We start from the raw sequence: 27,144 nt of genomic DNA on the forward strand, positions 1-27,144 counted from the left end.
GGCTGGAGTTTTTATTTTGCTAGATTCATCTTTACTTAAAGTGGCTACAAATTGAAGAATGCAGGCATCACATGTCAAATGAATGTTTGATCACAATCTGGGTACAAGGCCTTCCAAGAGCGATAACTCAAGTTGAACATGCTTCAGTGAGATAGTCAATTCTTACAGCTGCACCATGCATTTAGACCCCTGACCCTGGATCTTTAATTTTTTGACTCAAGAGATTTTTGGTTTTCATAAGCCTATGATCAAGTTACTTGCAAGTGAGTAAAACTGATGAAGGAAAGTAAGAGAAATGGGTGAAGTGGGTGAGTTAGGATGCCTTGGCACTTTCAAAGAAGGAGCGGTGTGACTTAGTTCAAGTATTTGAACTGAGTTCATAGAACATGCAGAAGACTATACAAAATGTATAAAACCCATTTTCTTTTGTCTTTTGCTATTAACAAGCAGATGAGAATTTGTCATTTATAAAATAGAGATTTGCTGATATTGAAACATTTTGTAATGCCATATGAACATTGAATTGCTCTCACATGGTACCTCTTCATATTCCTGTTAATTGATTCCTCCTGAATGTTTGATGTTTTTGATTCATGCTTTACAGTCTGATCTTTAGCCACTAAAAATGTTGTTTGCGTTTAGCACCAACCTGATCTTGGAATTGGAGTCCACCTCATGGATAGATACACGTTTTATGTCTTGGAATTTTTAGAAGAAATAAATCCTGCTAGCCAGGCTAATATGAATGACCTGGTAAGATATGCATTTTATCTGTATGCCCTTCGTTTATGCTGTGGATAAAATGTGAACTATATTTTTGATGAGTATGGAAATTTCTAAGGAGTTAGTTAATATTAGTGCTTATTATTATTTATTAGGGATTCATTATTGGACGTTCAAGTCAGACATACATGCATACTTTTAAAACTCTTAATGATTTTTTTCTGACATGCACAAGATAAATAATGCAGGCTTGCATGCGGTTGTTTTCTACATGTGTTATGGATTTTATCTACACAGATCCAATGTTAATTAATGTTTTGGTGAGGGTGTGTATTCTCTAGAATGTCAGCACTGCAAGGCTTAGGAAAAGATCACCTTTACCTCATAGTTTTGATTCAGAGAGTTAAAGTAAGTTGATTATATAATGTGTTAGCAAACCTATGTCATTCTCTTAAATTTCCTTTAAACCTAAGTTTCTTTAAAGGCCCAGATAACTGCCAATTGATCTCTTTGGATTGAAGATTCCATCCCTAACTGAATACTGTCCTTGAGGAAGTGCAAGATGTCTCTCAGTGCCAGTGATAAAGACCTTTTTTCTCCACTAAACTCTTCAGAATACCTAAAGTAAGCTATATGCCATGAGGGCCCCAGAATGTTTAGAGGCCTGAATAGCAATGATGAATTCCCTGAACTAGCACCATCATTGGAAACCAAACCTTTCTTCTTCCAGGTTTATTGTTGGTACACTGAAATGCCTACACAAAGTCGAGAGAGAACCACTGAAGGGGGGAATGCTCTGCTCATTTTCTCCACAGGGTATTATTTCTATTACGATGTAGAGTAGTGAAAGCAGGCTCTCTCCTGCCTCAAAGCAGATCAGCACTACAAGATTACCCTGGACCAAGTACCTCCATGTTTGTTTACATATGACTTTGGGACCATATTATACATCTTAATGGCTGCTGACTGGTTGTAACCTGACAGCACAAATATCATGAAGGCCAAAAGGTTGTCATAGCTTCTCTCTATATTGAAGCCTTTTGGGTTCATCTGCAGATCATTAGTCTTGTGTAGTCTGCACCTAGAGTGACACCCTCCCCCAATCCCAGAGCCATGACATCAGAGGTCACAATCACTGGAGATGCAAGAGCTAGTATGCTGCCTTTAACAAGGTTATCCTCTACCATCAGCCACTACATATCCCTGTGCAACAGCAGAATTGGACACTGCGAAAGAGTAGAATTCAGATCCCAGTTCCTGGTAATGGTACTTCAGATACATACTTAGTCTGTAAAAAGACAAGGGAGACAAAATTGAAATCTTTGCATACCTAGTAACGATTTGGCTATCTCTTGTGTCAAAACTAAGAACCAATACTATGTTCCTTTGTAATGGGATAATCACAGTGGGGATCATAATCCTCAGATGCAAGCTCAATCATGCAGCTTTTGTGCACCCTCATTACTCTTTCATAGATACAAATCTGACTTGACCCAAACCTTTTCACCGTTCCTGATCCAATAAAAACAGTAAGGCTTTGGTGGCTTGGCTGGATATGTTATACTTGTTTTTCCAAAACTTGCCCTATAAATGGGTCCTTGGATTACCACACGTGCCCATGGTAAGATGAATTAGAATCTTTCTGGCAAACACATGAGAAACCTGTAGAGAAGGAAGAAGCATAGCATAGCTTGGAAAGCTAGCCAATATAGTCAAATCTTTAAGACAAAGAAAATATTATCCATGGTCTAGCCGAAGAGCATGGTACTCTTGAGCAGAAGCTCGATGATGTGCTTCAGTACTTCTTCTCCCTTCCATTCGCTGACTCAAACGGGCTAACATGCTACACTAGAGGATCCAGCTGTCAGCATTGTTGAGCTGAGGCCATCAATGTCTATATAAGAGTGTACTAGAAAATGAATTGGCCAATCTGACGGCAGGGCTTCAATCATGAACATATTAAAGTTCAAACCTTTTTATGAAATGTGTTAAAGGGTCCAACCATATTTTTTATATTTTTCTGTGGTATATCTTACTTTATGTTCTGTGCAGCCTGTCTTGTACTGTTCCTTAAAAAGAATAAAAACTGAATTACATTTCTGTACTTTTGACAATTGATGTAACTAATTGAAGAGCCATGTTCTGAATAAACTTTATAACTTAACGTGTATTTGTGAAGCGCATGTTCACATGTGGACATCTTGGCGCAGAATAACAGATGTTTATTTTCACTCAACTCCATGGTACTCATTTTATCGACTTCGGAAGGATGAAAGGCTGGGTGGACCCACCAGGATTTGAACCTGTGACCATGAGGCGAAATGCAGGCCCCTATAGTGGATGCATTAGTCCACTCTGCCACCAGACCCTTTTACCTTATCTACCCTTTGCTTTGACTACATCAGATCGGATAGTAATAATAATTGTTCTCATTCAGTTAAAACAAGTCCATCCAGGGTCTGCTTTCTTGTTGGTATTTAAGGCCATAAGCTGTCCTAGACTTCTACCTCTAGATTATACAAACATACATACCCTTGAGAGGAGACCCCCGCCATATTCTATCTAGCTCTTAATTCCTCCCGTTACTTTTTCAGGGCCTGTCGTCTTTTTTTGTATCCTATCCACTTGCAACTCCATGACCCTCCCAACACAATTCCACACACTTACGAACAGACACTTAACAAAGCTTTACTTGCACCTACCAGCGAGCATCTACCAAAGCATCCCGATCCAAAAAGAAAATGGTGAACACCTGCATAGCCGCATTACAGCCCTCATCTGCAAACACACATGTGTTGTAATGCATGATTTAATTTCCCCTTTGACCACGGCTGGTGAGCGTTGGGTGCAGTGGCTGGCTTTCACCAAGGCCCTACATGTAAAAGCGCTATTTCGAGAGGTTACTAGACACAGACTTCAGTCACACCCACTGTACTCTGAGCACTGATTGCAGGACCTACACTCATTACTCCAGTCCCAGTATCCCGGCATGCTCTCAATGCAGAGTCTGATGTTTGAACAGGTCCTTCATTCAACACCCCTGCCCGATATTGCATTTGACATGGCCTATCGTTGCAGGCCTTGAGCTCAAAATCATTTTAATGGTTACAGTGAAAGTCCAGATTCACTTCTGCATGAACATTCATAAACACTCAATATCACCGTCAATGTGCCTGATCCAGTAACCCTTAACACAAAACTTTTTTTATCTCCAACTAAGGTAAAAAAGGCCTATGTAAATGCAACTTTGTATTTCTATGTTTTTATCTACAGATACATTTAAATAAAAAAGACAGACCGCAGACTTGCTCAGTTACATGAAACAAATAAAAGAAATCGCTTACACGTACATGAATTTGTAACTAAGATTCTCAGTGATAGAGAGAAATTGCTGCCAGTAAGCAGTGGTTAAGGTGTGCGTGTGTTTTGGGAGATCCCTACTATGTTGTCTTTTGGGAAACTCATAGCACTAATGACATACCAAAATCGAACACGTTCACACATGGTGAGCTGTTACTTTGTATAGTGCAATCATTAGGGCTTGCAGATTCTTCCTGTTGCACGTTTGGCACATCGCACCTGCATTTTAGCCCAGTTGAGTCATGATCTGACGTTGAAGTGGTTTGTGTTGTTGAAAGCACTGTTTATTGTCAGCTTAAATTCCACTGAAAACGATATTTTTCAAGTGGAGTATATGTTTAAAGCATTAGATTATATGTTTAACACCTTAGGCTGGGTTTTATTCATATGGTTAAATCATTCATGTGTTATGCATGGATAAGTCTATTTATTTGACTGTTTTTAAGTCCTGCTTACATACCGCTTTTAGCTATTGTTTTTGAAGGTGCTATAATGTACTGCACCAAAAAACTGAACTTTGGGACAGCCCATTACGTACCATTGGTTGGCTCTCAAGTTGGTGTCATTTGCCTGCTTCTTCTTCCATGACTCTTTTTCTCTTCTTTTGTTTTTCCTTCGTTAAAGCGCATCTTCTTTACCATCCTTTTGCTTGGATGACTTGTATCCTTTCAGGGTGCCTCATCGCTGGTCAATAGTTTTTGCTACTTCTCCTCCCATCCTGCCACCTTCTCAGTTGCTCCCCTCACGTGCATATGTTTTTTGCCCATCCTCATCCTACTCAGCTTTTTTGGTTGCTTTTTTACTGAAAGTCTGCTCCAGCTACTCCATAGCTGTCCTCCACCTCCCTGTCCCTTTTGCTTCAGCATTTTCTTGCAATATTGATACCTATTGACTTTGCCAATGTAGAATATATTTGACAAGGATTGGTACTGTAGGATATAGGTTTGGGTTTTTGGCCCATTGACCCTCAGCTGTTAATCTTGAGCATAGGTTTTCAGGTTTGAATTATAGGCACTCGCGCTCTTCAGGTTTGAATTATTTGCACTCCCGCTCTTCAAGGTAGTATGTTACATATGATGTAGTAGAAGGTACTGGCTGATTAGTATGTACAGTTGCTGGGTTTGCCACTGGTTGAGTGAGAGTGGAATGTGCATGTCATACCTCAGGAGTTTAGCTTTCCCATTGTATATATTTTCATTCTTTTAACATCGGTTCGAAGCTCAGTCCATGAAGAGAGCATTTTGCATTGCGCATTTGCTGTGAACGCTGGGTAATCTATGTTCTGTGACTGCTGTCTGACAGTAATATATCTTTGATTCCAAATTAGAGTTCTCTGTTATATCCCTGTTAGACTTCTCAGCTTTAGGGTGATCTTTCCCCAAACTTTTTGCCTTCCTCCAATTTTGCTGATGTTATTTCTGCTGGCCTTAGGACTGTTCACACTTAAAGTGCATGTGCTCACGCCACAAAACATGGTAACATTGGCGTATCCTAATTTGGCAAGTTTAATTAACTTAAAAGTCCCTAGTGAAGTAGTTCTGCATGTGCCAGGGCCTGTAAATTAAATTCTACAAGTGGGCCTGCTACAATTCTTGTGCATCCATTAAAGAGCCCTTTATACATGTCTTGGGCCTGCCATTGCAGCCTGTGTGCAGTTTTAGCTGCCATTTCCCCCGGCAAAATAAACATTTTGCCAGGACCAAGCCTTCCTTTTTAATATATATAAGCCACCCCTAGAGTAGGCCCGGGACAACTCAGAAGGCAGGTGCTGTTATTTAAAAAGTAGGACATATACTTAAAAGTTTTATATGTCCTGGTAGTGAAAAACTTTTAAATTAGTTTTTCCCTACTGCAAGGTCTACCTCTCCCTTAGGATAACATTGGAGTTACTTTATTGTTATTATTATCGTTGTTGTTATTATTTATTATTATTATTATTATTATCAGTGTTTTGTAAAGCGTGCAGTTACCCTCAATGGGTTTCCCGGTGCTAAGCCTTCACTTGGTACTTTCTCAGAGAGTGATAGGATAATTTACTCAAACAGCCAGGTTTTTATTTGTTTTCGAAAAATGGAAAGAGACTGACAGGATCTCAGTCACTGTGGAGTTATGTTCCGTAGTTTGGAACCTAGATAGGAGAACGCATTGCCTCCCTGGCGTGTTCTTCTTACTCTAGGAATTGAGGAAAGATTGGAGTTGCTAGATCATAGAGAGCAATGTGGTTTGGAGGGTGACACCAGGTGAGCCTGTGTTTGATAGTAGTTTCTACTTGTACTATAATGCTTTGAAATTAATTATTTTTTCTACAGGCAGCCAAGTGCAGCTTGTGGAAAAACTTAGGTGTGAAAGTGAATTTTGGCGCTTTAAGAATCAGCCTCATGGCAGCATTTTGGATTAGTTGCAGTCGCTTAGGAGCACCACAAGTAACACCCAGATACTGAATCTTGCCAAAATCTAATCAGGAGAAGATTGACACGTGTATCGCAGTTTTTAATGCTGAGGATGGAAGGCAGCCAAGAACCTTTCTTAGCCATCTAAGCATTCCGAAGCAGAAAGCCGCTTCCTTAGTGATCTAAGTGTTCATTGAAAAATTGCTCCCTAGCCAGATGCCCAAATTAATAACAGCTGGCAGTGGAGCTGTGGCAAGTCTCAAGAGCCTTTGGCCACAAATGGGAGCCCCACAACTGGGGTTGATTTCCTATCACCAAGATTTCGGTCTTGTCACTGTTCAATTCGAGGTGGTTAGTATTTATCCAAGCACTTTTGATAACCAGGTATTTAAGGCACCTGCATTCTGATTTTCTTGGGCTGCCAAAGAGACAACCATCTGGGTGTCATTGGCCTATGAAAAGAGTCAAACCATAGCTCTCTACCACACCTGACAAAGGAATACATAGATATTAAACATAGTTGGGCTGAGGGTCGAGCCCTGTGATACCCCAAGGGGTAGTGAGTAGATCTGTGAACAATGCTGTTTTGTGTGAATTTGAAAACAACAGACTTGCAGAAAAGGACTTGAACCATCACGAGGCAGTGCCACGCACTCTTGTGTCTTCTAATCTTTTCAGCAGAAGGTTATGACTAACCGTGTCAAATGCAGCACTTAGGTATAATAAAATCAGAGCAGTGGTGCTGCTTCTGACCAATTGAGCTGTAAGATATTCGGACTGCCAGTAGGACTGCCTCTGTACCATGTCTGGCTCTAAAGCCTGATTGGCACTGATGGAGAAGATCACTGAAATCAACTTACATTGTAAGCTGCTTATTTATGTTTTTTTCAGAGATCTTTGCCAGTATCCGGAGATGGGAGATAGGTCTGTAGTTTGGTCAGGCTGTTGCTGAAAAAGCCAAACCTAGACATCTTCAACTGGGCAAAGTGTGCTTCCATGCCTTGGGAACATACCCTTCCATTACAGAGGCATTCAGATGCTGTGCTAGAAGTCCCAGCACTTGTAGGTCTAACTTACCCAGATACATGGGAGGGGAATGGGTCTAGAGGGGAGCCTGAATTTATGGCATTTAAGAACTTTGTAAATGTCCAGGGTCCAGAGGTGCAAATTTGTTCAACGCACAGGGGAGGGCAGGACTCGTGGGTTGATCTCCATTATTCAGCATCTGAAGATGTCCTTATAGGTTCTGGGTCGTAATTTCTCATAAACAATCCAGAAAGCTATCTGACATTGAACCCTCTTTCCCCCACCATAAAGTATCTGCTGCCTTTTCCACCTTCCTAGAGCTGTCTGTGGTATCACCTGGAATGAAAGAGGCTTGAATATCAGCCAATTTATTCTTCTTTGTTTTCTTTATAGGCTTTTAACCACCTGGAAAGGGTTTTTGGGGCTGTTTTGAGCTTTATAAACTTTATCTGAGAAAAAGAAGCTCTGGAGGTATGACAGTTTTTGTGATATCCTTTCAGAGCTTGTTTATAAAAAGTATTATCACTTTCAGCATAGGATTTTTGCCAAATTCTTTCTAGGTGTTTGCATTTCCACTTGTCTTCATGCAGCGTCTCACTAAACCCTAGTGATGGAGGAAGTATTCTGTGATGTGTGATTGGGGTCAGAGGTAGTACAACATCAAGTGATGATCGGAGCCACTTATGAATGGTGGTCGATTCCGCCTCCACTGCACGACTCATAGTTGAGCTACTGGACCTTTAGCCTGAAGTTCAAGGCAGACACATCAATTTTGGACCAGTCCCTCACTGTCGAGGATACGTCATGGTTCTAGTTACTGGGTGTGGATGAGGTATTGAAGGAGGAGAATGGCACTTCAAGGTAGCCTGACCACAGCAGCGGAATTGGGAAGTTATGTGAATGCTCTTCAGTTTTGAAAACATTGAGTCGAGCAGATGTTTTGCCCTGTGTGTAGGCACAATATTGATGAGCTTAATGCCTAAGGGTTCAAGATCCTCTGTAATGGTTTTTGGCTATATTACATTCTTTATGATCAATTACAATTAATGAGCTGTAATTCCTAAATGGGAGCAGGTAACTGGTTCATGTTTGGAAGTGTAATAAAAAATCCTCTTTCATGGTAAAGCTAGATTTTAAATTACAATTTTGAAAATGACATTTTTAGAAAATTTGTATTTTCCTGCTTAGTTACTTAGTGCCTGTACCCTGTGTCTGGGCCACATGACTAGATGGATGGGGCATAACTGACAGGATGGGTGGGTGGAGCTGGGCCCAGCAGTACTTACCCTTGAATAGGCTGTTTCCTTCCTCCACACAGAGGCCTGCATATCCCATGTAGTTAGTCTAGAAACAGTCCAGGGAAGGCAAAATCCCTGGGGACATCATAGGGAAAACTCTAGAAGCTTCTCCGCTACTTCAAAGACACAACTGGATATAAATGTTATACCTCAAACACCACCTTCTCAGTGCACTTCTGGATCTGTCGGTACTCTGCCAGGAAGAAAAGCTGCTGTGCTGATGAAAGGAATGCTGCTATACTGGACTTCAGCCCGGAAGGACTACTTCTCTGCTGTTCTGACCTGCTGTCTGCTGCTCTTTCCTTTGTGAGAAGCACTGGACCTGCATCTTTTGAGCCCTGGACCCTAGATCGACTCTGTGACAAAAGGCTCCAACAACCTCAAACCCAGCACTTGGTCTCTTTCATCTGTGAGTATACCCTGCCAACTGGTGCCACCCCATTCCTGGACCCTTGGAAATGGACCTAAGGTGCTCTCACAGACTTAGCATCATAATCCCTTGTCAATGGGATCCTAGACGATGATGAAGTACCTCGCACAACAGCCTCTCTGCATCTGAGAAATAACACATTTCTTCGGCTGTGCATTGCATCTTCGACGGAAGTCCCTGCAACACTTTGTTAACCAGGATTTATTGTACTATGTTTATCGGGCCTAACTGGGTCCCTGTAGCTGGCCCACACTCCCTTGTAGTCGACCTGAACTTGTGACTTTGTCCCGATCCGGTGCCACCAGACATCCACAGTTGGCCCTTGGTGCTTTTGACGCTGTTTTTACTAAAATCTTTAAACCAACATTTCTTTGGTTCTACTGATTTGATTTTTGTCATTTTGGTCCTGTTTCATTTATTAGTAATTACTCTGTGTTTCTAAATTGGTTTGGAATCCTTTTGTGGTGTGTTTTCACTGTTTTATTGTTTGAAGTGTTGCACAAATACTTTAGACATTGCCTCTGAGATAAGCCTGACTGCTTGGTGCCAAACTACCCATGGGTTGAGTACAGGTTAATTTAAGGTTTACTTGTGACTTAGGCCTGAGAAACATTATGGTTGATACTTGAAATGTTTCACCCCCTCGACCAGTAACCCAGTTTCTGTAATCCCTCTCTGAGTTATTGGCCAGCAAGCACATGTAATTATTTGCTGTAACCGACCACAGTAAAAATTTGAAAGAGTGTACTGTTAGCTTTTGGCTCTGTCTTGCAACCAAATGCTAAGGACCAAATAATATCTTTAAAAGCAGAAATATAAAAAGTCAACGTCCTAAAGAAAAAGTATGTGTTATGTAAAATGCTGTAAAGCATGTCTAAAGAAAACAGATGAAAGAAAAGGCTGTATGATGTTGCAACCATGTTATTTTGTATGTGTACATACCTCATGTTTGCGCCCTTACAATTTAACAGGAGGTGTTTTTTTTTTTTTTTTTTTTTTTTTTTTTACAGCGTTGGATCGGTAAATAGAAAATCAAATAAGTAGTGTGAAACTGTTTTTGAAGCATGGGTGCTTGGAAGCATCTCAGAGGAGAAAGTTGGGGGGGGTGGAGAAGCATCATAATGGATGCAGAAATGAGGAAACATGAAGGGCGTGATTGGCAGGAAGCAACACTGAGGGCGGGTGAAGCAAGCAATGTTGAGGACTGGAGAAGCAACATGGAGGTTGTTGGGGACAGAAGCAAAATGGACGCCAGTACTAAGAGGGACAAGCAACGGGCAAGAGAGAGAGCAATGTGGAGTGGGCGAGGGATAAGGAAGCAGGCAAGAAAGAAACCCCAGGTGGTGGAGAAGTACACAAGGGCGAGCACAACATTGAGGTAGCAGAGGAGAAGGATTTTGTGACCTAAAACAGAACGGAGAGCGACTGGGGCAGAGAACTACATGAGTAATGTACTGTTATTGACTAGAACTGATATAATTACATCTATCTGTAGGGAAGATGGAAGATAATCCCAAGTCAATACACACTTTGATAAATACGTTGAAGTACGTCTCAAATTCAATACTTATGGGTGGTGTTTTTAATTTTCTTTAACCCCTTAGCTGCTGGGCCTTTCCCCCCCCCACTGCTGAGCCCTTTTTTGGCTATTTGGGGTAGTTCGCGCTTAGGGCTTCATAACTTTTTGTCCACATAAGCTAACCACGCCAAATTTGCGTCCTTTTTTTCCAACATCCTAGGGATTCTAATGGTACCCAGAGTTTGTGGTTTACCCTGGAGGAGACCAAGAAAATAGCCAAAATACAGTGAAAATTTAGTTTTTTCCAAAAAAATGGGAAAAAAGGGCCGCCGAAGAAGGCTTGTGGTTTTTTCCCTGAAAATGCCATCAACAAAGGGTTTCTGGTGCTGAAATCACTATCTTCCCACCTTTCAGGAACGGGCAGACTTGAATCAGAAAACCACATTTTCCAACACAAATTTGGCATTTTACTGGGACATACCCCATTTTTACTATTTTTGGTGCTTTCAACCTCCTTCCAGTTAGTGACAGGAATGGGTGTGAAACCAATGCTGGATCCCGGAAAGCTAAACATTTCTGAAAACTAGACAAAATTCTGAATTCAGCAAGGGGTCATTTGTGTAGATCCTACAAGGTTTTCCTACAGAAAATAACAGCTGAAATAAAAAAATATTGAAATTGAGCTGAAAACAACAGCCATTTTTCTTTATGTTTTACTCTGTAACTTTTTCCTGCGATGTCAGATTTCTGAAAGCAATATACCGTTTTGTCTGCTGGACTCTTCTGGTTGCGGGGATATAAAGGGCTTATAGGTTCATCAAGAACCCTAGGTACCCAGAGCCAATAAATGAGGTGCACCCTGCAGTTGGTTTTCATTCTATACTGGGTATACAGCAATTCATTTGCTGAAATATGAGGAGTGAAAAAGAGGTATCAAGAAAACCTTTGCATTTCCAAAATGGGATCAAGATAAGGTTTTGAGGAGCAGTGGTTATTTGCACATCTTTGAATTCCGAGGTGCCCATACTAGCATGTGAATTGCAGGGCATTTCTCAAATAGACGTCTTTTTTACACACTCTCTTATATTTGGAAGGAAAAAATGTAGAGAAAGATAAGGGGCAATAACACTTGTTTTGCTATTCTATGTTCCCCCAAGTCTCCCGATAAAAATGATACCTCACTTGTGTGGGTAGGCCTAGCGCCCGCGACAGGAAATGCCCCAAAACACAACGTGGACACATCCCATTTTTTCACAAAATACAGAGCTGTTTTTTTGCAAAGTGCCTACCTGTAGATTATGGCCTCTAGCTCAGCCGGCACCTAGGGAAACCTACCAAACCTGTACATTTTTGAAAACTAGAGACCTAGGGGAATCCAAGATGGGGTGACTCGCGGGGCTCTGACCAGGTTCTGTTACCCAGAATCCTTTGCAAACCTCAAAAAGTGGCTAAAAAAACAAGTTTTCCTCACATTTCGGTGACAGAAAGTTCTGGAATCTGAGAGGAGCCTAGCGCCCCTGACAGGAAATGCCCCAAAACACAACGTGGACATGGACACATCACAGAAAACAGAGCTGTTTTTTGCAAAGTGCCTACCTGTAGATTTTGGCCTCTAGCTCAGCCGGCACCTAGGGAAACCTACCAAACCTGTGCATTTCTGAAAACTAGAGACCTAGGGGAATCCAAGGAGGGGTGACTTGCGGGGCTCGGACCAGGTTCTGTTACCCAGAATCCTTTGCAAGCCTCAAAAAGTGGCTAAAAAAACAAGTTTTCCTCACATTTCGGTGACAGAAAGTTCTGGAATCTGAGAGGAGCCACAAATTTCCTTCCACCCAGCGTTCCCCCAAGCCTCCCGATAAAAATGATACCTCACTTGTGTGGTTAGGCCTGGTGCCTGCGACAGGAATAGATCACACAACGGTCAATGTTGGTCCTTACGTGAGGCAGCTGTTGACCCTGGGCTGATCCATTCCTGACACAGACACTAGGTGTAGGCACTCAAGTGGGGTAGTGTTTTTATCAGGACAGGTGAGGAGTCACTGGGTGGTAGGAATATTGTGGATCCCAGCATATTCCTGTAGTTTGTGTGACAGAAATGCGAGAAAAATTGAGTTTTTTTTCAACATTTCAGCTTTGCAGGGTATTCTGGGTAAGAAAACTTTGGGGAAGCCCCACAAGTCACACCTCTGTGGACTCCCCCGAATGTCTAGTTTCCAGAAATGTTTGGGTTTAGTGTGTTTCTCTATATGGCCGCCGAATCCAGGACCAAAAACACAGGTGCCTGCCTTACAAAACCAGTTTGTTTTGCCATGGATAATTTTGATGTCTCCACAATATGATTTGGGTGGTGGAATTTGGGGCTGAACTAAATTGGGGAGCTCCCAAGAGAGCACTCTCTCTCTGCTTGCCGCCGCATTCACCTGCTCTCTGGGTTGGCCTAACCCACTATTACCCAGTTGCACAAACAGCTTGCGAAGGGACAGCAGGACTGTCCTCATCACCTCCCTCATAATGTACTGGAAGAGGAGTTATCGAATGGGACTCCTCTGACTGAAAAATCACTCCCAGAGTCTGCGCCATTGTCCTATCCCTCAGATGCTGTCTCAGTATCTGATGTCTCAGTCTCTGATCCTATGTCAGAGCGGTCCTCTATAACCCGAGTGCAGGCAGCAGTCATCCATCAAGATGCCATCTCTGCTATTGGCTAAACTGTTGCTCTAAAACACTAGCCTACGTAGACAGTCACAAAATCGATGGTGTGTGAGATACGTGCAACAGTAGAGGCCACCTTACCTGCGCTTCTTCCCTCAATCAGCACGTACTTTCAAGACACTCAAAAAACACCTTGTCACATACCATTCGTCACAGTCTTTAGCACCTCCTGCGCCCAGTCCAACAATCATTATTGGTGCTCCCACTCCCTCCTCCTCGGATTCCCTCATTACCACCCAGCAAAAGTGCCCTTCATCTCTCCATAGACTTTGCTAATGTACTCAGCTATTTACATAAAATACAGATTTGCTCTTTGCAGTAGGCATATAAACCTTCTGCGCTTCTTTATGGCACTAAAACTGCCACTAGACAAGTCGGACCCTTTTCCCCCCAGGGAAACCACACACATATTGACAAAAGTGATATATATATGACAGCCAATCACCTGAAACTCAACTCAAGCAAAACCAAAATAATCCTCTTTGGCCCACACAAAAACACCTTGGACCCCTCATGGTGGCCCACCACGCTAGGCCCTGCACCCACCCCCGCCAACCACGCACGCAACCTCAGCATCATCCTAGACTCCTCCCTCTCGATGACCCAACAAATCAACGCTCTCACCTCCTCATGCTTCAACACACTCCGTATACTGAAAAACATTCAAATGGATCCCCACAGAGACCAGAAAAACTGTCACTCACGCACACATCAGCAGCAGGCTTGATTACGGAAACGCCCTCTACGCCGGCACCACTCTAAAACTCAAGCGCAAACTACATGCATCTAGAACTCAGCAGCACGACTCATCCTCGACCTCCGCCGACACGAACACATCTCTCCACACCTCAAATCCCTCCACTGGCTCCCCATTGACAAAAGGATCACCTTCAAGATCCTCATCCTCGCACACAAATCACTCCACAACACAGGCCCTGCCTACCTCAACGAGAGTCACCTTCCACACCCCCACACGAAACGTCCGCTCAGCTGACCTCTCTCTCGCCTCTGTCCCCCGCATCAAACACACCACCACCGGGGGCAGATCCTTCTCCTACCTTGCACCCAAAACCTGGAACGCCCTCACAACCCACCTTCGCAAGACCCAAAACCTACTTCTTTTCAGGAAGGGCCTCAAAACCTGGCTTTTCGAACAGTGAACCTCCCAGCCCCTTTCCCTCCTCCCGCCCCCCCCCCCCCAAGCGCCTTGAGACCCTCACAGGTGAGTAGCACACTTTATAAATCTCTTTGGTATATATAGATCTACCTCTATATATATATATATATATATATCTATGTACATAGATATATCTATAGATATATCCATGTACATAGATATATCTATCTACATAGATATATAAATATAGATCTATATATAGATCTATTTTTTTTAGTTGTTGTATGGTTTCCTTGGGGGCCAAAATGGCCCCCAGGGAAACCCTACAACATCTAAAAAAAAAATTGCCCCCACAGGGGGTCACCTTCAGGGGGTCACCCTGCCCACGGGCGACCCCTGTCATTTTATTTATTTTTTATTTTTATTTTTTTGGAGAAAAAAAACAATCCCCCGAACGTGGGAAAGGCCGTTTTCCCCATCAAAGCAGGAAGCGGCCGCAAGGCTGCTTCCTGCTTTGATGGGGAAAACACCTTTGCAACGTCAGCGCGCCACGAGGCGCGCTGACGTCACAAAGGGGCGGGTGGGGGGGCGGGGGGAGACACGGAAGCTTCCGTGTCTCCCGGGGGGGGGTTTAAAAAAAAAAACAAATCCTCGGGTGCGACGCACCCGAGGATTTATTGATACCCTTCCTGGTGTCGGCCACTGGTCGTGACCCGCACCAGGGAGGGTGTGTGGGCGTCGGCCAGTGGCCGACGCCCGCAACGAAGAGGTTAATAAACAGGTCTAGATTCTCCAGAGCTGTGATATGAGCTAAGACTTGTTGATCTGCGTAGAGCCAAAGCGCCTCTTGTTCACCTATTTTTCGAGATATTTTCAGTCCTTTTTACTTCCGGGTTATTTTTAATTATGTACTTCACTAAATACAAAGTGATTACATTTCTACCAAACTGTTTTTCAGACCTACAGCTCATGTAATGATTAGACTCCAGGTACCACATAAAATACTTGTTGGATGTAGACTGAGTAAAACTGTTAACAGACCAGTAACTGATATAAAACATAAAAAAATAATTAAATAAAAGTCTGGGTCCACATTAGTGGAAAGATTAGACTCAAGATTATTATATGGATTAAGAAAAGATGAGCCCTCATTATATTGTGCAGCGATTTAAGAAGAGTTGCTCGATACCAAAAGGCTTTTGACCTTATGAGTTGGAATTTCTTTTCAGAATTCTGCAATGTATAGGTTTTTCTCTCCAGCTTATTGAGGCAGTTGACTCTTAACATTAGGAAACTATTGACTCATTTGTATTGAATGGCAGATCAGCTCAGGAAATTGAGGTTAAACGTGGGACTAGTCAGGGCTGTTCTATGTTGCCTATAGTATTTGTAATTTTTATTGAACTTTTATCTATCGCTTTAAGATCAAATTATTCAATTAAATCAGTTGTGCCTAGTGCTTCCCTGCTACAAACTTTATGGTGACTATCTGGTGCTACCTATACAGACAAAAAAGCAAAATAAAGGTAAAGTTTTTCAGTTGATTTCCTCTGTATTTGGGGATTATAAAGTAAAAACTGAGGTATTACTTTTTAATGCCAGGCTACAAGTTTTTCTTAATTCTTTGAATATGGATTATAATAAAAACCCAAACAAAATTTAGAGATTTAAGCCTCAGAAATTTAGAAATATTTAACTTTGTTCCATTATTGAGCAAAATCAGGTCATTACTAGAGAGGGAATTCATTCTGTTCATCACTACTGGAAGAGTTTCACTCTCAAAAATGAATATCCTCCCTCTCCTCATTTTCCTTTTGCCCGTGCCACTCTGTATTTAAAAATTGAGGCTTTAATAAGCGGCTTTATATGGAATGGATGAATCCCAGAATCACTCTGAAAAAATCATCCTTGCCACACAAAACAGGAGGATTGGCTTGGGTATTATTTTTAGCTGCCTATTTATCAATGCACATGAGGCTTGTAAAGCAACACACTTCAAACATTTTTGTTAATTTCACTCTTGCTTTGATATTTGGTGATATATCTATTTCCAAACAATATATATGTATTGTGACCCAAAATGTGTACACTATTGCACATTTAAAACAAATGCCACATAACAATATCAACTATTCCAATCCCTGCATAAACCTTATTTGCATGATGAAACGCAGCTGGGTGTAGCATGCAGAGAACTGGCTCTGTATGTGGTTAACTGTTGGGTGGTGAGGCTTGGTTTGGGTGGAACTGTGGACTGGTTTACTACTGGGCAAATAATAACATAAGATTACATCAGAAACAAAATACATGAACCTGCTGGTTGGTTTCAGTTCTCATTCTTGCAAGTTGACAGTGGTCTACCGAGTTGTGTTTCACAGGATATTTAAAATTCTAGATCATTGGTAGTTAATATTTTATTGCAAGCTCCAGCTAGGTATGGAGTGATCAGTGGGCCAGATATGTGAGATACATGAATAATGTTTCAATTCTTATTATTGATAATATCTTAAGTGAAAAGGACACAGGGCTGTTAATAAACCCTACAATATGGAAGCAAGTGTTTGAATATTGCTTACTCACCCTCCTTTGAGCAGATTGTAGGAGAGTGCAGCTGTTTATTATACTCTGCCCATATTCATACATTTAGATAACAAATAATTTTTCAGTGTCGCATGTCAGTAATTGGATCGTTTGATTTGGCACTACCCTTCTTTATAGATTTTTTTTTGTCAGAAAATCTTCTAGCGTATAGCTAATGCGCTAGAAATAGAGTTTATACAGGATATTATCTCAGGTGTACTGCATGATTCTTGACAGCTAGTGATCCCACCCCACCCAAACAGGCATGCAGATGATGGTTCATAGCAATATTAATTGCTAGATTGTTGATTACCACCTGGTGGAAAGCAAAAGAACCTCCTGAATTCAAATAATGGGAAAACAATTGCAAATTATATTATTGAGAACAAATGTATATGTGAAACAAATTGATGCTGTATGTACATAGGTTTAATGAAACATAGAACTGCTACAATAATTGCACCCAAAATGACTATGTAGGATCCATATCTTGGAATTTAAAAAAAAGTCTTATCTTCTTGTAGGTAAAGGTAGTGAGGGCATAAATGGTACAGATGTAGTGGTTATCTTCAGCAGCATTCAGTAAAATAAGGACTAGACAGATGCAGGAAAAATACCTGCATGTTCAGAGTTCTTTGGGAAATATCCTAGACAGAAATCGGAGGAAGAGGGAAGAAAAGCAGAATTCTGCTTCAGTAGCCATGTTTTTCTCCATCTCAAAACTACATATATTTCCCACTGTTTACAAAGTATTGCAAAGCTTTTTGAAGTTGTGTTAGAAATGGGGTTTTTGGTTGACAGTCAGGTTACCCTCTGTTCAAGCAAGGATCCTCACTCTAGTCAGGGTAAAAGAGAATCACCCTCAGCTATTCCCTGCTTACCCCCTTGGTAGCTTGTCAGAGCAGTAGGCTTAACTTCAGAGCGCTAGGTGTAAAGAATTTGTACCAACACACACAGTAACTTCATGTTAACACTACAAAATGACACAACACCGGTTTAAAAAAATAGGAAATATTTATCTAAACAAGACCGAAACGACAAAAATCCGACATACACAAGTCAAGTTATGAATTTTTAGAGATTAAACTCAGAAATAGCGCTTAGAAACAAAAATGCTTCGATGAGATGTTAACACGGCGTCGTGACGGAGTCATTCCCAACAAGCCGACACCAGCGGCACCGGACACGGAGTCGTTTAGACCCCCAACTACAGTACCTTTGGTGAAAAGTGAAAACAAGCCGATGCGCAAAGTCGGGGATCGCGACGTCTGTGCGAAACGTTGAATCCACGTGCTTCGAGCGGCGTCGTTCACGACGGGGTGCGGCGACTTCCACGGAGCCACGGACTTCAGCGGGCCTGCAGCGGCGTCGGGCCTGCGAAGAGCGTCGCGTTCCAGCGAAGGTCATGGCGTCAGGTGCAGTCGGCATTACCGGATTCAGCAGCGCCGTCGGTCCGGAGTCGTCCGAAGTCGATTTTCTTGGATTTCTACCAGCTTTCCTTTCAAGGGCCCAGGGACTGGATAGGGCACCACTTGTCGGGGCAGGAGTCTCTCCAGAGACTCCAGGTGCTGGCAGAGAGAAGTCTTTGCTGTCCCTGAGACTTCAAACAACAGGAGGCAAGCTCTAAATCAAGCCCTTGGAGATTTCTTCACAAGATGGAAGGCACACAAAGTCCAGTCTTTGCCCTCTTACTCTGGCAGAAGCAGCACTGCAGGAAAGCTCCACAAAGCACAGTCACAGGCAGGGCAGCACTTCTTCCTCAGCTATCAGCTCTTCTCGAGGCAGAGGTTCCTATTGGTTCCAGAAGTGTTTCTAAAGTCTGTAGATTTGGGTGCCCTTCTTATACCCATTTTAGTCTTTGAAGTCACCTTTCTTCAAAGGGGACTCACACCTACTTGTGAAATCCTGCCTTACCCAGGCAAGGCCTCAGACACACACCAAGGGGTTGGAGCCGGCATTGTCAGAGGCAGGCACAGTCCTTTCAGATGAGAGTGACCACTCCACCCCTCCCTCCTAGCAGAGATGGCTAATCAGGAAATACAGGTTACACCCCAGCCCCCTTTGTGTCACTGTCAAGTGCGAGGTGAAAAACAACCCAACTGTCAAACTGACCCAGACAGGGAATCCACAAACAAGGCAGAGTCACAGAATGGTTTAAGCAAGAAAATGCTCACTTTCTAAAAGTGGCATTTTCAAACGCACAATGTTAAAATCAACTTTACTAAAAGATGTATTTTTAAATTGTGAGTTCAGGGACCCCAAACTCCACATGTCCATCTACTCTCTAGGGGAATCTACACTTTAATCATATTTAAAGGTAGCCCCCATATTATCCTATGAGAGAGACAGGCCTTGCAACAGTGAAAAACGAAATTGGCAGTATTTCACTGTCAGGACATATAAACCACATTACTATATGTCCTACCTTATCCATGCACTGCACCCTGCCCTTGGGGCTACCTAGGGCCTACCTTAGGGGTGCCTTACATGTAAGAAAAGGGAAGGTTTAGGCCTGGCAAGTGGGTACACTTGCCAAGTCGAATTTACAGTGTAAAAATACACACACACACACACAGACACTGCAGTGGCAGGTCTGAGACATGATTACAGGGTTACTTGTGTGGGTGGCACAACCAGTGCTGCAGGCCCACTAGTAGCATTTGATTTACAGGCACCTTACTAGGGATTTACTAGTAAATCAAATATGCCAATCATGGAAAAACCAATTACATACAATTTACACGGAGAGCATATGCACTTTAGCACTGGTTAGCAGTGGTAAAGTGCTCCGAGTTGAAAAGCCAACAGCAACAGGTCAGAAAAAAATAGGAGGAAGGAGGCAAAAAGACTGGGGATGACCCTGCATAAGCAAAAGTCCAACAAGTTGTATTTCAGTACGCTGTATATTCATCATACCCCTTGATGCACAGAAGGGGTTCAAAACATATTTGACCCCAAGACTTGTTCAGGAAAAGCTTGAGGGTAATGATTTGCACTTCCTTTAGATCTAACACAGTACTATTTTAGGGCTGATTTGACAGTTTGCTGTCTTCTAGATCTCATATGAGAACAAAATCTAACATACAACAGAGGGGTTTGTTTAAGCCTCCTTCCACTCACTTAATGGAGTGAGTCCTTTCCAGGCATTGGCTTTTCAAATGTCTGTCAGGTTCTGGTATCAGTCTACTGTATTTAGAGGATCTTGACAGTTACTGTTGCTACATTTTACAATGTTGAGAGGGACACCTAATAGTACCCTGCTCTGCAAGGTGAGAGGGGCAAGGCTTGGGATGCAGCAGTTATACCCTATTATATTGTAGCTAACCCAAAGTCCCACATTTTGGTGATGCTTCAGGTGACAAGAGCCACCCAGCAATACTTTCAGCTAGCCAAATACTAAGGGTTACCACTTCTGCATGAGTCACAGGTGATTTCAGCCAAAGCCTGATGTGCTTGAGGCTAGGCTCTGACAGTTCATGTGACATCATCACATGTTGTCTGAAACAACAGGGTGTCAATGCTGCTGGTTGCCAGCCTCTTATTGGAGGCTGACCTGCTCTGCCTGCGTTTGTGGTAACAGACCCTTACTCTCACGCAGCACTGGCTGTGCACCTCCAGCAATGAGTTGAGCTCTGGCAGGTGTGATCTGCAGCCAAGGGTCTGGCTGAGCCTTCTGATTGGGTAGAATGTAACGCTTGGTTATTTTGGCAAATTTGCATCCAAAACCTTTATAATAGTCATATATCCCAGTGCCACCATTAGGGACCCCTGCATCCCAGTAGTACCAGTACACTGTGAGCTCCTTCAACTATGCACTGGCCAATAGTAGGCTAGATAAACCACAATTGCAGACTCATGACCTTTGTGGGTTTTTATATCTTCAAAACTATTTAGTGATGTTTGTTTGAATTGTTTTCCCTGCCACTCTGAATACTTAAGCAGCTTTTGTGCCATGATAAGGTTTTCATACATTGCAGATTTTCAGAGCGGAGAAGTCAAGACATAAGGTATTAATGAAAAACACAAGTTGTCATCAGTACCGCCACCTGAAGTAGCCATCCATGTTCTCTGAATGCACCTCCTGGATATTCATGTGTAGAAGATAAGTCCTAGACTGTTTACTTCAAAGTACATATACGACCTACTGATAGGTACTGGATCTGCTGTTGATTTTTATGAACCAGCGGTTCTGCCATTTTACGTCAATGTGGAGGCTTAAGTGTTGGACTGGATACAGAGGATTTTGATCAGGCATCCCACACACAGACTTTATGTTAATGAATATCGCTGTAATGTCCATACATGTCTAGATCTCACACATGTCCCTTTAATATTTTTTTTCAATGTTCAATTTTAGAAAATAAACATTGATATACATCCCTAGACATTCTTAACAGTGTGCACAGACTTATCTTGGTTAGCCTTTGATGGCCTGCGGAAATTGCTATGAAACCTGTGGACCTGTGTTGGCTCCCCTGCTATAGTCCAAGGACGCAAACTGTTGCCACCAATTTGCATGTGTCTAGTCCCCAGTTTTGAAAAATACTCTTGGGTCTACTAACAAATTTAGATGCTGGTAAACGTTTTTAAAAAGTGATAAATCACTTCAAAAGAATCTTTACTTAGGCGTGGACTGACATTAAAGTGGCTTTTGGGTAGATCATTGTGAACTCAACTTTTTATGCAAAAGCGGTGGACGTAACATGCATAGGAAGGATGACTGGGCTTTCTGTTTAGTTCACAGTTTATTTTACAGGTTCTTATTGACTGAAAGTGTAAATATGCTTCCACCACATGTAAAGTTGTCTTTTCTTTGGCATCAGGAGGCACATCCATTTTGTGAAGGGCAGGAGACCTGAATAGGTGAAACTGTTGCTTACATCTCCATTGTCAACAAATGTGTTTTGCTCTAGTTAGACCTCATCAGATAGGTTTACCTTTGTCAGGACACAAGGGAGCACCCAATAGGTCAAGACAATACCCTTTTCAGCTTAGAGTGCTATATAAATTATGCAAAAAGTAATGCAGGTAACTCTGGGTAGTTCCCAAGTTTAGGTGGAGAGTAGCTTCTTTATATTGAGCAACTACAACACCACCAATTCTCTGAATCTGCTGACCTTAAATGTCTTTCTCTAGCAGAGCTTTTAAGCATAAAATTAGCACAGTGCCATCACTTCTGAGCTAAAATGTGACACAGCCATTTATCATTTATACAGCAAAGGTTTTAAACATAAGGAGGGGCATAGCCTGACACAGATGGAGTGAGCATCATTTTGTGTAAGCTCCCAGGGACTCACCGCCAACCGGCACCATCCTGTAATATAAATTAACCCCCCTCCCCCCACCCACAGACACAACCACTTGCCCCAGCGAAGCTTTTTTCTCCAGACCCCAGACATTGTAAAAATGACTGCTTATCTCCTAGAGTGAGAGCAACTCAAAATGGCTGTCAACACCGGAATATTGCAGCGCTGACCAAGCAGGCTGAGGTGGTTCTGATGGGAGCTCGGGGTGGCCCTGTCGGCTCCTACATCTACCGAACAAACTGCCCCCCCCCAAACAGAAAACAGCCTCTCCGGCTAAAGGCAACCTTGTCGCAATAACAGGGAATTACGGAGCCAAACAGTTAACTGAGGGTGGCTCGGTCCTGGCCAGGCTGCTGTGGGACTTTCAGCAATATACTCCTTCACCTGTGACAAAGGGAAGTGCTGCGGTGGCAAACTAGATGTGATCCTGCTGTCAGAGCAGTGCCCAGGTAGAGGCATTGGGGGGAATTTCTTTGTGGGCTGCTATTGGATCTACGATCGTGCTTGTTTGAAGGGGCGCAGGTGCGTCGGCCTGCCATGCTAGTCCCTGCTGGGCAGCTGCCAGATTGCAAGAGTGAAGGCTCTCCTGCTGTGTTTCATGACCTGCAACCTACATTACCTTGTTCCTGTTTCCGCCAGCCCTGACCTCTGCTGGCGTAGGGAGTGCAGCAGGGAAAAATGAAGGATTGGCAGGGTTGCTGCAGTGCAGGGAGTAAATGTTGTGCATGGACTTTGACACCCTCCTCACCCTCCTCCCACCCTGGAGAACACAATAGAACAGACCTCCCACCCCCAAGCCTATCATACACAAAGACGCTATAGCCCTGCTTACTGGACAAGAGGTCCCCTTGCCTATACGAATAAGGGGAAAGCTATGTAGAGCTGCTGTTGGGGCATCATGGGCAGAAATTCTAATTGAAGGGCACAGAGATGAAAGCCCAGACAACAGTCCACTCACAAAGTGATGTGGAGGAACAGGCAGCTCATACTCTTCCAGATGCCACTGACACCTCAGGGACCACTCTGGACTCCATATTGATGGCTGTCAGGGATACCAGAGAGGCTCTGGTGTAAAAAATGGATAGCCGCATTCTGCACGATGGTCATTTCAAACTGACAGAGAGAATAATAGCGACTGAACAAAATATAGATGAAGTACAAGCAGCAGTGAGAAATCTTAAAGGCCTGGTGACGGAAATAATGGAGGGGATCAAGACCCTGGGATATAGAGTGGAGGTTGCAGAGGGGAGAGCTCATAGAAATAATATCTGCCGACTGCTGAATTATTTTTATTTATTTATATATATATATATATATATATATATATATCATTTGTAGACGAGGTGAATCTGTTTCTTACTGCATCCAAAATAATCACACTGGGTATGATAAAAATAACAAGAAGGCAGGTTGCAAACAACGAAAATTAAATTGACATTTGTTAAAATGTCATCTAAAAGCCTAATGCCCTAAACCTACTTCTAAGCACTACCCAACTGATCATGTCATAGAGCAACCTGTGGACTAGAGTTTCTTGGGAAAAGCGGTACACTGCATACCTTGGTGACAACTTGGACTGTTGTTATTTGAAGAGCCATGGCGGAAGTGTTCCCTGCGAAAGGCAAACAAGTGCTGGGGTACTCATGTACTTGGCTTCTTATCAGCTTCAGGCAGGATGCATCGGCTTCTCTAAATGCCAGCAATTACCAATTATGTCTTCAGACGGTATCTTGCAGGATAATCCGTGATGAAGGACTTCACTACGTAGGGGGACATATGGTGTTCCTTAATGCTAAAACATCATCAGGGATGGAGAACTTTGACATCATTTGAGGAATGTGGTGTAAAGATAATAGGTGCCTGTTAGATTTGCCATCATTAGGGGGGGGTCTTTCTCTAGACTTTTTGTCTTTTCCTCCTGTTTTATTCCTCTATCTTTTTGTTAGCCTTAGGACTCTGAGCTCTTTACCACTGCTACCCACTGCTAAAGTGCATGTGCTTTATCCCTAAACATGGTTGCATTCGTTTATCCACAATGTAAATATTTAATTTACATGCAGTCCCTAGTAAAGTGGTGTTCCATATACCAAGGGCCTGGAAATTAAATGCTACTACTAGGCCTGCAACACTGATTGTGCCACCCACTCAAGTAGCCCTGTAAACAAGTCTCAGGCATTCCACTGCAGAGCCTGTGTGTGCAGTGTGTCACTTCTACCCCGACTGGCCATCTAAACCCTCTTGCCAAGACCTTAACTTCCTTTTTCTTTCGCATACGTCACCCCTAAGGTAGGCCCTAAGTAGCCCATAGGGCAGGGTGCCATGTAAGCAAAACGCAGGACATGCACTCTGATGTTTTTCATGTCCTGTAATGAAAAACTCCCCAAATCGTTTTTCATTACTGCGAGGCCAGCCTTGGGGATTCCTTAAAATACTTTAAAGCTGTAAATCCTGATCTGAGAGGAGTGGCTACATCCTGTTTAGTATCATTGGAATGACCATGATAATTCCTCTTTACTGGTGAAGTTGTATTTATTATTACTATCCTAGAAATGCCTCTTTCAGAAAATGAGCATTTCTCTGCCCTCACTGCCCTGTGTGCCTACAGCCTCTTTAGTACTCGTCTGCCCTAGGCTAGGTGACAGCCACCCTTGTGCATTCCCTCCAGACACCCATAACATAGGATACTCAACTGCATCTGCATTCATCTGCATGCTAATGGGTCTTTTTGGGGCAGAGGCTGGGAAGGGTTCACATTGACATCGAAGGGTAGTGACCAGAGTCCACACAAAGGGTCTGATTACCTCCCACTGAGTCTGAGCCGAGGTGAAAGGGGAGCTGTGCACTTCACAGAAACTGTTTGAACTCCCATCAAAGATACTTTCTAGCATAAGTTCTGGGACTCTGACCCACTCAAATCAGTACACTTCTGGACTCAAGGAACCTCTACAGGAGTAAAGACTGCTGTGTGCCAGGATCACCACTCTGCCAGATCTGACTGTTTCCAGGGACTGCTGCCCTACCCTGTTGTGCTGCCCTGATGCCTGTTGATATCCGCCCTGCTCAAGGACTACAGAACCATCTCAAACTAGAGAGTGGCTCCAAGGGCTTGTTGGCTTGCCCTGTGTTCTTTGAAAGGTCACAGGGACAGCAAAGACCTTGCCCTGTGCACCTCATCAGCTGTGGTCCACAAGCTCATCCTGAACGACAAGCATCTCCTTGTTGGAGCGCGCTAGACTGCAGTGGGCCTTCCTGTAATCAGTGCGGTGTCTGCTTCTGAAGCCTTCCTCCAACCGAGAAGAGGAAAACTTCTCTGCACCAACCGAGATTAGCTCTACGTCTGCCCCACAGTGTATTCAACCAAGGACCACCTCCAGGCCGCTAACTTGGCAGGAGGACAAGGCGCAACGTGCAGTGGACTTGGCGTGAGCAGCTGCCTTCCTGCAGGTACGGAGGGATACGGGGCAGATCATTGTACAAGAGCATACTGCGTTGCTGTCAGTCATCGCTTCACTGCATCCTTCACCGCCTTTTCCCTCCCTGTTGTAGCCAGATCAACACCCAAAGCCCAAAACCCAAAGTTTCACTCATCAAGCTCTGACTGTAGTAACAGCCCCCTACTAGACAGCCTTTCTTTGTGCAGCACCTTTTCTGGATACAAAGGGTCGGCGAGGGTGTTTCATCCCTGCAACCCGAAGTGGCATTTCTCCGCTCCCATTCAAATCATCAACACCCGTCCGCTCTCCGGAGCGATGCACAACTGAGTATTTTACCATATTATTTCTAAAAGATGTGCAAGCTTATCCCAGTCCCTTTGGTATTACTCTAATTCAATAACATACTGCAAAAGAGTGAATACTTCTTTTACCAATTAGATTTGAATCCTTTTAGCTATACTTTTAGCAGATAAAAACAACTTCATTTTCTAAATCCATGTGAAGTCCTTTTGTGATATCATTGCGTTGCTGCATGTGAGTGTTGCACAAATACTTTACACATTGTCTTCTAAGTTAAGCCTGCCTACTCTGTGCCAAGGTACGTGAGGGTGAGCACAGGTGAATTTAGGTTGTGTATCTGACTTACAATGACTAGGATTGTGGTCCCTAACTGGACAGGGTGCATACCTCGGCCAACCAACAGTACCAGAGAAGGGGTCTTAGACATATCTTTAAGGAAAGTGGGAGGTGATGGGGGGTCAATTTGAACTGCACTTCTTTGATGAATTATCTAAGGATGTTTCTTGATGGCTTTGACAAGTAATAAAGAAACACTTGTCCCAGACTAAATGTCTCATGAGATGTTCCATCTGGTTCATTATCAGAATGTCTTAACACTTTCTGACCCTTTCGCAGGTCAATGAATGATAAGGGCTGACCACATTAATGGTAATATTGTTTATAACCAATATGACAGGTTTTGGAAAGAGTGTGATCGGAGATACACTTGGGGGTCTGACCAGAATGGAGTAGGACCTTAAGAACTTTACATCAAAGTTTGCTGTGGAGTCGAGGCTGTATTTACTTTTTTTAGGAGGTGATGAGGTGACAGAAGGTTTATCTAGGAGTACATCACTTGGATCTTTGTTCACTACTGCTTGAGTTTTAATTGTCTTCCTTTCTTTCTTGATTATAAGTGGGGTGCAGTGGAATTATCTCTCCTTGCATATTCTTCTGTATTTCCTTTGTT

General features: G+C 42.9%; 1 protein-coding gene across 1 annotated transcript in view; it reads left to right on the plus strand.

Annotated features, from left to right (window-relative positions):
- PIGK (phosphatidylinositol glycan anchor biosynthesis class K) overlaps positions 1–27,144 on the plus strand; it is a 452,024-nt gene that overhangs the window by 187,218 nt on the left and 237,662 nt on the right. The window contains exon 8 of the mRNA XM_069232253.1: positions 643–753. Within this exon, the coding sequence (XP_069088354.1) occupies positions 643–753 (111 nt within the window). The remainder of the gene's footprint in view (positions 1–642; positions 754–27,144) is intronic.

This window comes from Pleurodeles waltl, chromosome 4_2, assembly GCF_031143425.1.
Source record: "Pleurodeles waltl isolate 20211129_DDA chromosome 4_2, aPleWal1.hap1.20221129, whole genome shotgun sequence".
In the NCBI taxonomy this organism is placed as follows: domain Eukaryota; kingdom Metazoa; phylum Chordata; class Amphibia; order Caudata; family Salamandridae; genus Pleurodeles; species Pleurodeles waltl.